The sequence below is a fragment of the Panthera leo genome, chromosome D4, assembly GCF_018350215.1.
Source record: "Panthera leo isolate Ple1 chromosome D4, P.leo_Ple1_pat1.1, whole genome shotgun sequence".
Taxonomy (NCBI): Eukaryota; Metazoa; Chordata; class Mammalia; order Carnivora; family Felidae; genus Panthera; species Panthera leo.
The window spans coordinates 806531-823665 of NC_056691.1; the positions used below are offsets into that span (position 1 = coordinate 806531).

The window sequence follows — 17135 nt, forward strand, 5'->3', positions numbered from 1 at the left end:
GTCGGGGTGACTAAGTTATACAACAGCGTCCACCACCCCAGGTATCAGGGATTCCTTATCCATGCCGTGTGTCCAGTGTGGGCACACGGCCTCTGCACAGGATGGCCACCCAGGAATAATCAGCGGGCTTCATCTGCAAGCAGGCTGCCCTGATGGCCAAAGCAGAGAGAACGGGAGCTTGCAAATCCCAGACAAGCCCCAAAAGTGTCTCATTATGTGGACCACAGCAAATGAGATGGCCGTACCTAATTTCAGAAGAGACGCGGCAGCGCAGCTCCGTCCGGTGCCAGAGAGCAGGGCAGGGACAGCCCCGGTGGTGAGCCCACGCCCCAGACCTGCCGGTGTGCAGACAGGACAGCCAGGCCACGGAGCCTGCCTCTGCAGGGCCTCTGACACTGGTTCCCAAGGAGACATTGCACCTGTCCCTTCTTTGACAACGGCTGTGCTACGGAAGGAGAGCTCCCATGCCACCATATGCATCCTTGTACCATGCACAGTGCAGTGGTCTTCAGTGCCTCCATTTCCAGGGCACAGCGTGGCACACACGTGGGGAAGTGTGTCAACCAAGAAGGCCCTCAGACAGCCTGCTTTGATTTGAATGTTAGGGGAGATGCTGTCCTTCCGACTCAGTATCATTTCTGGTACCTCTCCTTTGTGGGATGAGCTACCATCCCCAACTCCCACCCTCGGGGGGCTCTCACGTTCGATCTGCCCTCTCCCCCCCGCCACTGTGCTCGCCTAACTCAGGCCCTGGTTAACAGCCCTGTGTTCATAGAGTCATCCGAATAATTTATTTCTATATCCTATATGATCTATCACTGTAAATGAAAAAGCAGCTTACAACTTTTTATGTCTATTGTCTATATTATGAATATAACTATGTAAAATACATGGCACAGTAAACAGACTAGAAATTAATAAACGAAAATAGTAACTGGGTTTTATAAACATAGTTGTGGGATACCTGTTTTCTTTTCCAGTAATTTTATATTACAATTACATTCTATAAATGAAATTTTAAATTATTTCTAACTTTATCATTAGATTAAACCAAAAGATAATACAGTAATATGAAAAAAAACTTCTTTTTGGAAAATTGTCCTCATGGAGGTTCTGTTTCTCTCACTGGGCTCTTACCTGGTAACACGTTATAACTTGATTCTACTCCAAGAAAACCTAGAAAAGAGTCAGACTTTTCCTCTGTGCTGTAGTCCAGGTTCAGCAGGGGACGTGTTGCTCCAGGTGTGACCATTGTCTGCTGGTCCCCCAACTGCCTGCTGGACCCGCGGGCAGGCGAGGAGCTGCCCCTCAGTCTTCTGTGGTGCATTTTCCTCCGCTGCTTCCTAGGTGCTTCTTCATTTTGTCCAAAGTCAGTTTGACAGATGATAAGCAGAAGGAAACAAACCAAACCTGCAAACTTCATGCTGGCTTTTCCACCATCCAATTTCTAGAATGAGAAGGAAGCAGAATTTCGGATTTAGTGGTACCTAATTTTCACCTTTGACAACTGGGCTTATTGCTCATATGTATGCCTCAGCAGCATCTTTGAGAAATGACACACATCATCTGTGGGCTATTTGCCCAATAAAAATCAAAGAACTTTTAATATCTTTACCTTCATACCAAGCATGAGCAAACTTGTATAAAGAACCAGGTGTTAAATATTTTGGACTTTACAGGCTATTCGTCTTGAACGTTATCATGTGAAAACAGACAACGGTACGCAATGGCTGTGCCAGCAACACTCCCATGTACACAACAGTGGGTTGGACATGGCCTCCAGGCTGTGGTTTCCTGAGTCCTCTCTGGATCACTGTGTTGTGGGTCCTCAGAGGTTATCCAGGGTCGCTGTACCTGTGTGCCAGGTCATCCTCTGACCAGCGCCACCCACAGTCCTTTCCCCCAGTGCTTTTTTTTGTTCTCTTATCCTCTCGCTTTATGATTTTCTTTATTGGGATGAGGGGGTACGGCTACACCCTATAAAACTAACAGGAAACTAGAATCAGTCGTAAAGACATAAGACGGACAAAGAAGAACTCTTAATTAGCCTGTCTCAAGGGTAGTGCAGGGTTCTGCGTGAGGTGAAGTTGAAAACACACCGGAGACATGAATACTCTACTCCTGGTGCTGTGGACTCAGTGTGGTTGTAGCCCTGTGCTCACACACATTGGTGCGGGCATGTGAAGTCAGGTAGCAGAGAAAGTGAAGAGTAACCCTCTACAAGGTGATTGATTGTGGGGCCGGTTGACGGATTCACCCGGCCACACACTTGGGCCCATGGTTAGTCCTACAGGGAAGGTCTGCAGCACCCATGGCCTCTGAGCTTAGAGTCAGTTTCTCTACCCTCACCCCTGCCTATCAGCTCTCCCCTCTGCTCTTCATTCAGGTCCTCTTGCTGTCAGTACCCCAAGATGGAGCCAGGGTGTATGGAGGAGAGTCTGAACCCTCAACGATGCCGGGGACCCAGGATCGTTAGTAAAGGAGCAGCCTTGCTTGGTGATGGGATTTACCCCACTCCTCACCAGCCTGCCTTGGTCACCTCTGTCAGTCAGAACAAAACTGTTAACTTCAGAAACCATCACCCTGGCAGAAATGGTGAGCATTAAGGTGATGTTATGTACAGACTAAATTTCCAAGCTGCTAAGGAGGGGTTTTGAAGGCTCATAGGGCCAAAAAGTGGCCACAGACTGTTGACCCAGTAATCTTATTGGCACCTTGGGAAATAGACAAGAGACCCTCTAAGCACTGGATTCAACCTTTCTGCATGAAATGAAGTCCTCTGTTAGCATCAGATGCTACTATAGTACAGGTCAGCTTCACAACCTGTGGGTAAGTTGTGGGGATCCCAGAGGACAACTGAATGGAAAACCACGTTCGGGGGGTGAGGCAGGCCTTCCCCAAGCCACTATGCCCCCACAATGAGATACAACTACCCATCTATTAGAATGGCCAAAATCAACACCAAATGCCAGTAAAGATGTGGAGCAGCAGAAACTCACATTCATGGCTGGAGGGAACACAGATGGGTACAGCCCCTTTGGAAGACACTTGGGCAGTTTCTCAGAAACACACTCTTACCGTGTAATCCAGCAGTCATGCTTCTTAGTATTTACCCAAGAGAGTTGGAAACACATGCCTACACAAAATCCTGCACACAGATGTTTACAGCAAACTAGGAAGCAACCAAGACGTCCTTCAGTAGGTGGGAGGATAAACAGTAGTCCATCCACACAGAGAATATTATTCACCACTAAAAAGAAATGGCTGCTGGACCATGAAAAGACAGGGAAGAAATAAACACACATCACTAAATGAAAGAAGCCAGTCTGAAAAGGCTACTGTAATATTCCAACTCTGTGACATTCTGGAAAAGGCAAAATTGTGGAGACAGTAAAGAGAGTTGCTGCCAGGAGTTGGTGCGGGGGGTGGGGGGAAGGGGCAGGGAGCGAATCGATGGAGCACAGAGGACTTTTAGGGCACTGAGAATATTCTGTATAATACTGTAATAATGGATACTACCATTACACACGTGTCCAAATCCATAGAACGTACACCACCAAGCGTGAGCTCTAATGTAAATTCTGGACTTGGTGATAACGGTGTATCAATGTCATTTGTCAGTTGTGAACCTAAATCTGATCATTGTCGTATATCAAAAAGTTAGTGCTAATACCGTCCTTGATTTTGAAATATGTTTACCACTTAAGATCAGGAAAAAGAAAAGATGTCTGGTCTCACCACTTTTAGTGAACATTTTATTGAATATTCTAGCCCGTATAGTAATGTAAGACCAAGAAACAAAATGCATCCAGACTAGAAAAGAAACTGTTCACAAATGTCTTGTTCGTGTATATAGATAATCCCATGGTGCCTACATAAAAAGCTACAACCGATTTTAGCAGGGTTTCAGGATATAAGATCAATATACAGAAGTCAGGATTATTTCTACATGCTAAAAACAGTAAAGAAAACAAAGCTAAAGGGTGCCTGGGTGACTCAGTCGGGTAAACGACTGACTTTGGCTCAGGTCATGATCTCGCAGTCTGTGGTTTTGAGCCCCACGTCAGGCTCTGTGTTGACAACTCGGAGCCTGGAGCCTGCTTCAGATTCTGTGTCTCCCTCTCTCTCTGACCCTCCCCTGCTCATGCTCTGTCTCTCTCTCAAAAATAAACATTTAAAAAAAAACCCAAAGTTAAAAATACAATACCATTTATAGGGGCGCCTGGGTGGCTCAGTTGGTTAGGCGGCTGACTTCGGCTCAGGTCATGATCTCGTGGTCCGTGAGTTTGAGCCGCACGTCGGGCTCTGTGCTGACAGCTCAGAGCCTGGAGCCTGTTTCAGATTCTGTGTCTCCCTCTCTCTGACCCTCCCCCGTTCATGCTCTGTCTCTCTCTGTCTCAAAAATAAATAAACATTAAAAAAAAAATACAACACCATTTATAAAGGCATAAAAATGTGAAGTACTTAAAGATACTTCTGACAAAAGATGTCCAAGATTGCAGCCCTGAAAACCATGAAGGATTGCTGCAGAAAATGGAAGAACTGCATAGGGTATGTGTGCTGTGTGTGTAGGTCAGATGACTCAGGTTTAAATTCTCAATTCTAGAATCGATAGTTTGTCACAAAGCCAGTCAAAATTCTAGCAGGCTATTTTGTTTATTTTTTTAATGGCAAGATGATTCTAAAATTGCTGTGGGAATGTAAAGAGCCTACAATAGCCAAAGCAACTTTGGAAAAGAGAAGAATAAATTTGGAGGACTACCACTACCTGATTTTCGATACTTATTACAAATATGGGGAAATAAAGATAGTGTGATACTGATGTGAAGACAGACAAGTAATCAGTGGGACAGAAGAGAGTGTTCAGAAAGAGACCAAGCCTACATGGTCAGCACGAGGTGCACAGTCATGTATCATACAAAGAATCGACCATAAATATAACAGCAAAAAGTATAAACTTGTAGAAGAACACATAGAGAGAAATTTTGGTGACCTTGGATTTAGCACAGATTTCTTAAGTACAGCAATAGAGAGCATGATATTTATTTTTTAATTAGACTTCATCAAAATTAAAGGCTTTTTGTCTTCAAAAGATACTGTTAATAGTAGGAAAATGCCACATACTGGAAAAAATATTTGCAAAACATGTATTCAACAAAGTACTTGTATCAAGAATAAAGAAGGGGGCGCCTGGGTGGCTCAGGAGGTTAAGCGTCCAACTTCAGCTCAGGTCATGATCTCACAGTTCGTGAGTTTGAGCCCTGCATCAGGGCTCTGTGCTGACAGCTTAGAGCCCGGAGCCTGCCTCAAATTCTGTGTCTCCCTCTCTCTCTGTTCCTCCCCTGCTCATGCTCTGTCTCTCTCTCCTTCAACAAATAAATAAAAACATTAAAAAAAAAAAAAGAATAAAGAAGTATCACAGTTCTGACATGAAAAGAAAACCCAACTTTTAAAAGCCCAAAGCTTTGAACACACTTTACCAAAGAGACACGCAAGGCATATAAGCACATGAGAAGATGCTCAAAATCCTTAGTCATTGGGAAAATGCAAGTTAAAGCCTCAATCAGATACCAGCACGCATCCGTCAGAATGACTAAAATTAAAAGGATAAGCCACAGCAAATGTTGACAAGTAGGCAGAATAACTAGAATTCTCGTTCAGTGCTGTTGGAAATGTAAAACAGCATAAACATTTTCGGAAAACAGTTTGGCAGTTTTTTTTAAAGTTACATGTGCGTCTGCCATTTACCCAGCCATTCTGCTGCTGTTTACCCAAGAGAAATGAAAACATATGTCCACACATATTTATATGTGAATGTTCATGGCAGCTTTCTTTGTGCTGGACAAAAAGTGGAAGACATCCAAATGTCTATCAATGTGTTAGTGGATAAACAGCTTGTAATGTATCCATACCATGGAATACTACTTAGCAACAGTGATAAGTAAATCTCAAAATAAATATGTTGAATAAAAGAAGTCTCATACAGAAGGACATATACACAGTTCCGTTGTAGAAAACGCAAACCCTTCTGTAGGAAAGCATACCCATGTCTGCCTCGAGGCAGGGGCATGTAGATTACCAGGAGTCATGGGGATCTTTTGTGGATGATGGATATATTCATTTTCTTGATTGTGTTATGGTTTTACAGGTGCACTTTACATATGTGCACTTTAATTTTCAACTCTCCTCACCACTGTGGTTGGGTTGGGCTACCACCTTGATGTTGGGAGTCCGAAGGTGGCTATTTGGAATCACATATCTCTGTCACATAATGCGCAAAATCCCCAGTTGTGTGAACTTCTTAGCATTGTTGTAGGATCTCACACTTTCCTCAGACAGAGGTGGAGTTGTATCATGGGGTCCTTGGAGACCAGGCTCTGGGCTTGACAGGTTAGATCAGAAGTCAGGAAATTAGAGTAGGGGCCAAACTGAGTCTGCTGCTTGTTTGTATACAGCCTACAAGCTTAAGATGGCTTTTGTGTTTTTAAATTTAAAGGTTTTAAGATTTAAAAGAAGAGTAATAATTCATGACAGATCACATAAATTGAAATTTCATTATCCATACATAAAGTTGTATTGGAGCAGCCATGCTCGTTTATTTGTGTATTACTTTTGGGGACTTCTCCGCTAAAGAGCGCGATTGGGTAGTTTCAGTAGATGCTAACATTTATTTGGCCTGCAAAATTTAAGTACTTTGCAGCACACGGTTGCAGCCCACCACTGAAAGCAGTGCTTCTCAGCCAGAGAGTTTTGTCCATGGGTCCCATTTGGCAGCATCTGGACTCTCTTCAGAGTCACTGTTAGGAGGGGCTCTCCCAACTCCCTGTGTGTGGGAGGGCCCGGGTGCTGCTGGAGGTCTTACAGAGCCCAGGACCACCCACCACGACAGAGGAACCGAAGGGCCCAGCACGTCGGAAGTGTCTAGATGGAGAAGCCCCTGTTGAGAGGAACTCATACAGAGGTTTTTAATCCAGACAGAGGCAGGCGGTTTACAGGCACATCTAATGAATTCTAACTAGATGGGGTCTTCTAGTGGTCTTCTAAAATTAAACAGACCCCTTGCACACGATGATCTCCCTCCCGAGGTTTACTCTGACTCTGAGGTGCTGTTTTCTTTTGCTCGGTTTCCAAGTCTCACACGTGTATGCTCGCTCATGTGGCCAGAATTGCATGTTCCTTGAGGAATGATCCCACTTCCATTCTGTATTCTGTTGTGCTCAGGTGAAGCTTTGTCCTCGTAACCTTGGCCGTTTGTAACAGTGGCACTCTGCTGTGTGCAGCTCAGACTTTCAGTGAGTCCTTGAAGCTCTCCTCCGTTTCCAGCTCTGGGGGATTCATCATCTTCTGGGCTCAGACAGCTCTGTCAACAGGGTCTTCTTAGGTTGAGCTCCAGTCTGTTGTCCATAGGAAAGCCCAAAGAAATGTAAAGATACAAGCCATGGGGGTGTCTGGCTGGCTCAGTGGGAAAAGCATGCAACTCTTGGTCTCAGGGTCATGGTTTGAGCCCCACATTGGGGTAGAGATTACTTAAATAAATAAACTTTTAAAAGATAAAGACACAGGCGGCGTTCACATAGTTTTCCCTCTCCAGAGTTCATAATCTTTTTTTATCATTTGTTCTTAAAATGTTTAAATTTGAGGGGCGCCTGGGTGGCTCAGTCGTTAAGCATCCGACTTCGGCTCAGGTCACGATCTTGCGGTCCATGAGTTCGAGCCCCGCATCTGGCTCTGTGCTGACAGCTCAGCCTGGAGCCTGCTTCAGATTCTGTTTCTCCCTCTCTCTCTGCCCCTCTCCCGCTTGTGCTCTGTCTCTCTCTCTCTCTCCCTCTCAAAAATAAATAAATATTAAAATTTTTTTAATAGTCAAATTTGTAAAAGTAGCGTATATGTTTTAAAAACTCAAAATGGTGCATATGTTTATAAGGCAGAAAAGACACATTGCCTTGATCGTAATTCATTGTTCAGTACAAGGGGTAGGCACACCGTTTCTCCAAAGTTGAGAAGATAAATATTTTAGGCTCTGAGGTCCAACAGTCTGTTGAAACTTCTCCACTTTGCTGCAATAGCCCAAAGTAGCTATAGACACTAGGTGAACAGACAGGCAAGACTATGTAACTATGGTGTTTTGTTTAAAAAACAGAATTTGGCGAATGGGCCCTAGCTTCCCACCCTCTAGTTTACTGGGTCTTTCATGACCCCTCTAAACAGTTTGGTGATGGACATTTAAATTCTTTGCCAATTTTTTGTGATTATAGATATTATGGATGTATCTTTTGGATGTATTTTTGTATTCTTAATTTTAATTTTCAGTTTACAAATATAATAATAGAGTCTCCTTTGGTTTTGAACTATGTTATCCCTTGGGTTTATTTTTGAACGTAGTTTAATATTTGTAAGTCACTTTGGTCATGTTTATTAGTATATTTTGAGACTGTGTTATAGGTATATTCAAATCCAAAATTGTTAGATCTTTCCAGTGCTTTTATCATTAGGTACTTTTTATATTGCTAATAGTGCTTTTTGTCGTAAGATCTACTTTGTGAGATATTATAGCTGATAGTCTTATATTTTCAATATACTTTCTATTTGCATATCATGGAATTTTTTTAATGCAGTGTGACAATCTTTGTCTATTAATTGGAACATTTAGTCTATATTTAACGTTAACACTTGACATGTTTGAGTTTAAATCTGTTTTCTGACTATTAGCTTTCTATTCGTTCTGCCTGCTTGTTTTGTTTTGTTTTTCTTGCTTGCTTGCTTTTTTAAATTGATGACTGAGTTTTTCTTGTTCTGTTAGTAATTTACACTTTTTACTATTCTGCTCTTTGTAGGGATTACCACATACATCTCAGCCTGTCACGTCTGGTATAAACCAGAGCCTTTCTGTCCTCCTGGACAATGTGAGGCCAGGACAGCCTCCTTCTGTCCCTCAGCCCAGCACCGTGCCACTCTTGTCACATTAATTCTAGATACATGTGACGTCCTCAGAAGATGATGGTGATTGTCATTTAGATCAGGCTCTCCCAGCCTTGGCACCACTAACATTTGGGTTGGAGAATTTGTATTTGTATATTCAGTAGCATCCCTGGCCTCTGCCCAGTAGATGCAGCCAGCACCTTCCCTTCACTCATGGCGAGCAGAAATGTCTTCACACCTTATGTGCTGGGCGATGGAGGGAATCCTCCTGCCCCAGCTGGGACCTCCTGTGTTACAGTCACCTGAACATTTACTGTTTTCTTTCTGCCCATTCTGTCCCATGGTTTCAGGCTTCTGTCAGGGTTCCATTCTTTCTGATTTAAGAACACTTTTTAGTAATTCCTTTAATGCAGGACTACTGGTGACCACTTGTTTTTGTGTGTGTATCTGAAAATACTTATGTTTTATGTCATTCTGGAAGAATGCATTTGCTGGACATGGAATTGTAGGTTGACAAGTTTTTTGTTTCAGCATTTTGAAGATCTCATTCCAACGTCTTCTTGTTTCCTTAATTTTGATTGAACATTCATCTGCCCACCTGATTATTTCTCCTTTTTAAAAAAAAGAAAAATGTTTATTTTTGAGAGAGAGAGAGCCTGCGTGAGCAGGGAAGGGGCACAAAGAGGGACAGAGGATCCAAAGCAGGCTTGACGCTTTCAGCCCAGAGCCCGAGACAGGGCTCAAACCCACAAACCACGAGATCATGACCTGAGCCAAAGTCGGACGCTTAACCGACTGAGCCACCCAGGCACCCCTATTTCTCCTTTAAATAACTTTTTCTGCTGGCTGCTTTATCTAAGATTTTCTCTTTGGCTTTGGTGCTCAGCTTTTTTGCTGTATGGTACATAGATAGGATTTTCTTGTTTTTGTCGCCTTTGGGATTTATAGCACTTCTTGAATCTATGGCCTGGAGACTCATCAGCCCTTCTCTCCACCCAGTACTTTCCTACTTCTGTCCTGAGTGTGTTTAGGGCCACATTGGTAGACATGATGGCCTCCTCATGGTGTCTTCAGTGCGTCTACCCTCTCTTGTCTCTATCCCTGTCTGCCTGTGAATTGTCCTGGTTATCCTTTTAACCTGTGTTGCAGTTCATGAATTCTCTCTTCCACTATTAAATCTGTCCATTGACTTCCTTGTTTCTGTTACTGTGGGATTTTTGGTTTTGAGTTTTCAGTGAGTTCTTCTCATGGTTTCTGATTCTCCACTGAAATTTTCAGTCTTGTCTTTTACTTTTTGAACATGTTAATCACATTCTTCCTAAAGTCTATGTCTGAAGACTCCCACTTTCTGAACACTTGATGTATCTGTTTCTGTTGTCTTATTTCCCCGGGATTATAGCCGCATTGTGCTATTTCTTCCTATGCCTGATGGCTTTTGATTGAGCACCAGATACTGTATAATGAAAAATTAGGGAAATACTTGGAAGCCTTAATGATAAATTCTTATCCCAGAAGGATTTACATCTGCTTCAGGCATTAGGGTGAGGGCACTACCAGTTATAGACGGCATGTTCTGAAGCTGAGCCTTGCTATGTCTGCTTATGGATCACACTGGGTCCCAAACCAGAGCGGGGGACCTCACTGGCATCGCCCTCCCTGTCATCCTGCTGCCGGCGTAGCCCCGTTCCTGGGGCTTTATTTCTGTCTTGCCTGCTGAGGCTGTTTTAAAGCTATACTCAATTCTTGGGGTGGCTGGGTGACTCAGTTAAGCGTCCAACTTTGGCTAAGGTCATGATCTCATGGTGCCGTGAGTTCAAGCCCCACGTCAGGCTCTGTGCTGACAGCTAGGAGCCTGGAGCTTGCTTCCGATTCTGTGTCTCCCTCTCTCTCTGCCCCTCCCCCATTCACTCGCCCGCACGTGCTCTCTTTCTCTCAAAAATAAACATTAAAATTTTTTTTAAACACAAAAATTAAGCTACATTTAATTCTCTGCTGCCTCTTCTGGACCCTCCTTCTAGACGCCTTCAGAAGAAAAGTTGTTCAAAACCTATTTGGTTTCAGTTCTATCCCAAATATTAGTCCTGCTTTTTCCCTCTCTATTCTAATTATTCTCAACAGCTTTTGTTCTGAATTCCTTAGTCTGCTATTATCAGAACCAGGAGTTCCCTCAGATTACTTTTATTTTCTGTTAAAGTGATCCTCTTTCTCTAAAAGAATGTTTTGGGTTTTAAAAATTTTGAAATCTTGTGTCAGAAAATATCATTGGTTAATTGGAAATAGAATAATGATTTCAATCCTTTTCTTCCAAAACTTTATAGCTGTTGTCCATTTTCACTTTTTTTTTTTTTTTTTTTTTTTAATGTTTGTTTATTCTTGAGAGAGAGAGAGAGATTGCAAGCAGGTGAGGAGCAGAGAGGGAGGGAGACAGAATCCGAAGTAGGCTCCAGGCTCTGAGCTGTCAGCACAGAGCCCAACATGGGGCTTGAACCCAGGAACCGTGAGATTATGACCTGAGCCAAAGTCGGACACTTAACCGACTGAGCCACCCAGGCACCCCTCTATTTACTTCTTATATCTGCTGTTACTGATGAGAATCTAACCCAAATCTGGGTCTTATCTCTTTGTGAGAAATCTTTTTTTTTTTCTCTCCCTCTCTCTATGGAAGTTTTTTTTCATATTTTCAACTCCTCTTTAATACTCAGAAGTTTTACTATAATGCGTAGGGTTGTTTTTTGTTTGTTTATCCTTCTTGGGATCTTTTAGCCTAAGGCCATCTATCTTTTGCACACAAGCTCTCCTTTACTGTGCCTCTGCCTTCCTCTTTGTCCTCTTCCCCCAGTGCAGCCTCATTCTCCTGCTCTTCCTCTGCCTGAGGCCTGAAGGAAGGGGTTCTCCTCCTTGGGCTGATGGCCCCGCACGTGGCCGCCGCCAAGGTTGTCCTGTCCGCCAGCCTCAGCGTGCAGACTTGCGTTCAGTATGTATGTCCACTAATCACTGCAGCCTCTTCAGAACCTCTCCTGGACATCATTGAAGTGGAGCTACACTGGAACCAGTTTTTGTGATCTGCTGTGGTTTTAGTAGAACTCACATGAAAAGTCATGAAAGGAGCAAATCCCTTCGCCAATGGGCAAAGGACCCTGGAGGAGTCGTTTCAGAGAGCAGGGAACGGAGGACGCAGTATGTGGGCTGGGCCAAGAGCCAGGATGGGGGCAGCAGGAGGGGCCAGGGACGTGGCTCTGGTGGAGAGCGTGGGCACTGCGCTCTGCGTGAGAATTCATGGACATTGTCCTGCATTAACAGTCGTCTGTGCGGACGCCCTGTCTTGAACCAGGTGCAAGTTTAGTCCGGCCCTGGACGGGGTTTAGGAGGACGCCCAAGAGGGTCTCCAGCCCCTTGTCCTCCCGGGAACACTCGCTTGACAGGACCAGGCCTGGGCTTGCTCACCCTAGGGCCCCCACCTGGACTTACCTCCCGGAGTCTTTCTCCTTACCCCCCAGAATTGGCTCACTTTCATCCAGAAACCTAAATACACATGTACAGAAATAAATTTTCAGAGCTATCTTAATTTTAACAAAATCAGGATCTAAATAGTCTCATTAAAATTTTAAATGTTTTATGAAATGGCCTTTCATTGCTAATTTTATAATCAATGTCAGGGTGCCTGGGTGGCTCAGTCAATTAAGCGTCCCACTTTCAGCTCAGGTCATGATCTCACAGTTGGTGGGTTCAAGCTCTGCGTCAGGCTCTGTGATGACAGCTTAGAGCCTGGGGCCTGCTTTGGATTCTGTATCTCCCTCTCTCTCTGCCTCTCCCTCGCTCTCACTCTCTCTCTTTGTCTCTCTCTCAAAATCAATAAACATTTTTTTTTAATTTATAATTGATACCTAGGCCTTTGTTATTTTCAGTGATTTATAAAATTTTGCATTGCGTTTAATATTTACTTTAACAAGCAACTTTGCAATTGAGTAAATCTGTTGCTAGAGTTAAAATTTTATGGTACTCTAAATCACAGTAGGTATTATTTTGATCAAGTACATTTTTCTTTCCAGCCCTTCTTGTTTTATCCCAACATTAAATACTGTCCGTAAATCTTGGTTAACTTATTGTTTATCTCCATTTAAAGTTTTTCATCCACTGTCTTAAGTAAGTTTTTAAAATAACATTGAGAATTTTAAACTTCTACACAAAGCCATGAAATGTCTGTTGTCCCTTTTAACGTCACTCAACAGGCTTAAAATGAAAAACATTTTTAATTAATACTTTATGTTCTTTTAGGTTTTAAAAGTTGAGAATGTAATTGTCAAACCAACTTCTACTTCTGTTGAGCATGTAAATTATATTTAAACTTACAAAAGTATCTTTAATCCTAATTCCGTAAAAGTTCAAAATACTTGGGAAGTATTCATCCTGAAAAAAAAAAACAAGTAAGCAGCATAATGTACACTTTAAACTTCTAAAATCTATTAGTAAGAGCTAATTTCCTCAAGTGTTAAACACATTTGCAACATAAAACACCCAAATATTAAAACCATTCCACATGCCTTAGTAGAAACTTAAAATTTTAAGCTTTTACCTGAAATTCTAAACTAAGTAGGTTCTGCTTGGTGTCATTAAAGTCTCCGGCTGAAAATGAAACAAAACCAGAGCTTTCTTTAAAACAAGGAAAGAGAGGAATGTTGAGAAATGCTAGCTGACTTCTTAGTAAAATCGAAAATCACTGCTTCCCTTGGGAACAAATGCCTTTCGGATCTTTGTGCAGAGCCGCCAAGAGAGTAACCAGGGAAGACGGTTACCAAGGGAAATATTTGTTCTCAATCACAGCAGAAGCAGAAAGCAGAGGCAGGGGGAGAGAAACCGGAGGAGCAGTAGAGGCTCACTAAGAAGTATGTGGTGTCCCTCTAAGTTCACACCAGCCTCCACGGTACCCCTTGAGCTTTACCAGACTACAGAGACGCCATTGTTGCCACGTGGAGGACCGTGCATTCCTGGGATGCCTTTAGTGGGGTTAACTCGCTGTCCTCTGCCTGCTCCCCCAGTCTGCAGGCAGCCTTGTTAACAAAGCACAGAGCTGTTACATATTAATGTCACTGAAATTATGTAACTTCCAGCCTTGAAGCAATAAGGAGAAAATGTGCAAAGGAGCTTTGAGCCTTCTGATGATGGTTACTCTGGCGAATTGGTTGTCTACTTTGGCCTCGGTTTTTTCTATCTACAAATGAGCAGGTCAGAGAGCGGTCAGGGTTCCAGGCTCACACTGCTGCTTATGGGGACCTTGGATGAGTTACTGTTGTTTCTGATTAAACTTTATCCTTCTGTACAACTGGGATGATGATACCTACCCTGCCAATGCAATGAATACCCTATGTGAAGTGCCTGTCACAGACTAGGGAATTATTTAATGGCTATTTTTAAATTCTTACTATTCTACTTCAAGTGTCTAAATTTTCTGACAGAGAAGAGCTACATTTTTGTTTTTCCAAAATCTTAAAATGACCTGGGTAGATCAAATCAAGGTAATTGACTACACACGTGGGCCATCCAAATGCCTTAAAATAAACTACATATATATGTATGTATATATATATATATATATATATATATATATATATATATGCAAAATAATTAGTACTATTAGAAGAAATGTTGAGAAATTCCTTAAAGATTAAAGGCACAGAGACTCTGACAGATAACACTGCAGCCCAAGTGTATGGGACAGGATAGCTCTGTGGGTGTTCCCCGCAGGTTTAGAAATTCCAAATGCTGGGAATGGTGACGTTTGTTAGAGACTGCACTTAAGAATAGCAGGTTAGATGACCCCAGTCCTCCGGATGTCTCCATCATTTGTTGTGAGTATTAGGCATCTGCCCCTAAACTGAACCTGTGTTCTCATCCACTGGGCTTGGGTGGCTGGTGGAGCAGGGAACCCCCATGTTCAGAATCTAAGCTCACCACTGGCACAACCCACTATAAAGACAAAATTGATCATCCCCACTGATACGTTTTGGTCAGCATTTTAACCCTATACTGTTAGTCGTGAGCAGATAGCTCAGGATTACAAAACATTTGGGAAGATTCTACTATTAGAGATAGGACCCCACCTTCCTTCCCAAAAACGCTTACACACAATCAGAAAAGAAAAGGGCTTCGGAGATTAAACAACAGTGTGATACCACTACACACTTACTAGAATGGCAAAAATCCAAAACACCGACAACACCATATGCGAGCAAGGATGTGGAGCAATAGGAACTCTCATTCCTTGCTGGTAGGAATCCAAAATGGCGCGGCCATGTGGGAAGACAGTGTGATGTTTCTTAGAAAACTAAACATACTCTTAATCTGTGACCCAGCAGTCCTGCTCCTTGGTATTTACCCAAATGAGTTGAAAACTTATGTCCACACCAAAACCTGCACACAGATGTTTACATCAGCTTTATTCATAGTGCCAACACTTGGAAGCATCCAAGATGCCCTTCAGTAGGTGAACGAGTAAATTAACTGTGATCCATCCAGACAATGGAATATTTTTCAATGCTAAGAGGAAATACTCTTACCAAGCCGTGAAAAACCATGAAGGAACCTTAAATGTACATTACTAGTGAAAGAAGTTAGTCTGAAAGGTTGCATACTATACAATTCCAACTATATGACATTCTGGAAAAGACAAAACTGTGGAAACAGTAAAACATCAGTGGTTGCCAGGGATTAGGCCAGAGGGAGGGATGAATAGAGCACGGAGAACTGTGAAGGCAGGGAAACTACCCTGTATGATCATAATAGTGGATACATGTCATCATACATTTATCCAGACCCATAGAATGTGCACCACCAAGAGTGAACCTCAGGGTAGCCTATGGGCTTGGGTGATTAGTATATGTCAGTACAGGCTTATCAGTGGCAACAAATGTACCACGCTAGTGGGGGGTGTTGGTAATAGATGAGGTCACATATAAGGGGTGGATGGGGAATGTATGGAAAACCTCTCTGTACCTCCCTCTCTGTTTTGCTGTCAATCTGAAGCTTCTCTTTAAAAAAAAAAAAAAAAAAAAAAAGGCCGGGGCGGGGGGGGGGCACCTGATTTGTTGAAATACACTGTTTGGGGAGGGAAAAAAATGTTGATGAACTCAGTGTTGGACAGTGTTTAAGACAAACAGAAGCCTTTACACTCTTTGTAGCGGTTTGTTGTCCCAGCATTTGACTCCTTGGGATCCATTATAGAAACATCTTTAGCTGTACATCTGTGCATCCAGGAAAGTACTTGGAAACATTGTAACATAAAAGGGAAGGAATTAACCCACTAGTATATTGACAGGGAACAGTGGACTGCCCTAAGCTGGTAGAGAGACAAGTAACTGTTACACCGGTTAGCAAAGTTGTCCACAATGTACCAAGAAGAAAAAAGAAATGTCAAAACAGTACACGTGCTGTATTATCTTACCTTCTAATAATGTATAGCACCTTCCTGGAGAACAGACAGGAAGGAATAAACAAGGAATAAATAACAGACTGTTGATAATGGTTATCTCTGAGTGATGGAATTATGCAGGGGTTTTACTATGTAATCTGTCCTTTTATAACATTTTTAGCCTTTTATAACCAGATCAGGGGGAAAAAAAGTAACTATTAAAAAGAATTTAAACAATGAGAAGTAACTTAAAGTAGCAGTGTAAAGACAGGAGTTACGGACGCCAAGTCTGACAGCATCGCAGAGACCAGGACTCTGGTTTCTGAGGTCCCCGCTCCGACTTTGTGGCTTCATGGACTGTTATGTGAATCCTTCCGCAGAAACTATTTTAACCACATAGTACATGGAAAATCCTGGTATTCGAGGTCTCCTCCCCTGTATTACTGCAGCCGTAACTGTGTCCTGAGACTTGGCCCTGACAGCTGCTCTGCAGCTTGGTGTCTGTCACCACGCAGGTGTGAGCAGGTCCCCCAGCGCCTGGGCCACAAGCGTGGCTGCTGTGGGTTCAGCCTCCAGAACACATGTTTGAGTAAGGTCACCTTTTCAGTGTTTTTACCCCTGGGGCTGTGGGATACCGATGAGTTAGTTTTTCTTATATGGGTGTGGTTGCTTCCCATGCAACAACTTCAAAGATAAAGCTACTTGTTGACAGGTTTAAAGAGGCTCTTCTCAGAAATGGGTGTTGCCTCCTCAGGCTGTTGTGACACCCACCCCGTGCCACAAGTGCCTTCAGCCACTTCACACCACGGGG

At 43.0% G+C, this 17135-nt stretch overlaps 2 protein-coding genes across 11 annotated transcripts in view; one reads left to right on the plus strand and one right to left on the minus strand.

Moving 5' to 3' along the window:
- The window catches only part of ECM2 (extracellular matrix protein 2), a 33133-nt gene extending 19136 nt beyond the window's left edge, over positions 1-13997 (minus strand). The window contains exons 1-4 of one of the 4 annotated variants that reach the window (XM_042912257.1): positions 13859-13997; positions 13493-13542; positions 13270-13326; positions 1138-1447 (exon numbers count right to left, since the gene is read on the minus strand). In XM_042912257.1, coding sequence (XP_042768191.1) covers positions 1138-1423 — 286 coding nt within the window. In that variant the 5' untranslated portion in view covers positions 1424-1447; positions 13270-13326; positions 13493-13542; positions 13859-13997. Of the gene's footprint in view, positions 1-1137; positions 1448-13269; positions 13327-13492; positions 13715-13858 lie in introns of those variants that run through there. The other 3 variants (XM_042912256.1, XM_042912258.1, XM_042912259.1) reach the window with 3 other exon arrangements.
- LOC122204688 (centromere protein P) overlaps positions 1-17135 on the plus strand; it is a 243079-nt gene that overhangs the window by 170747 nt on the left and 55197 nt on the right. The gene's annotated exons all lie outside the window — the stretch shown is intronic.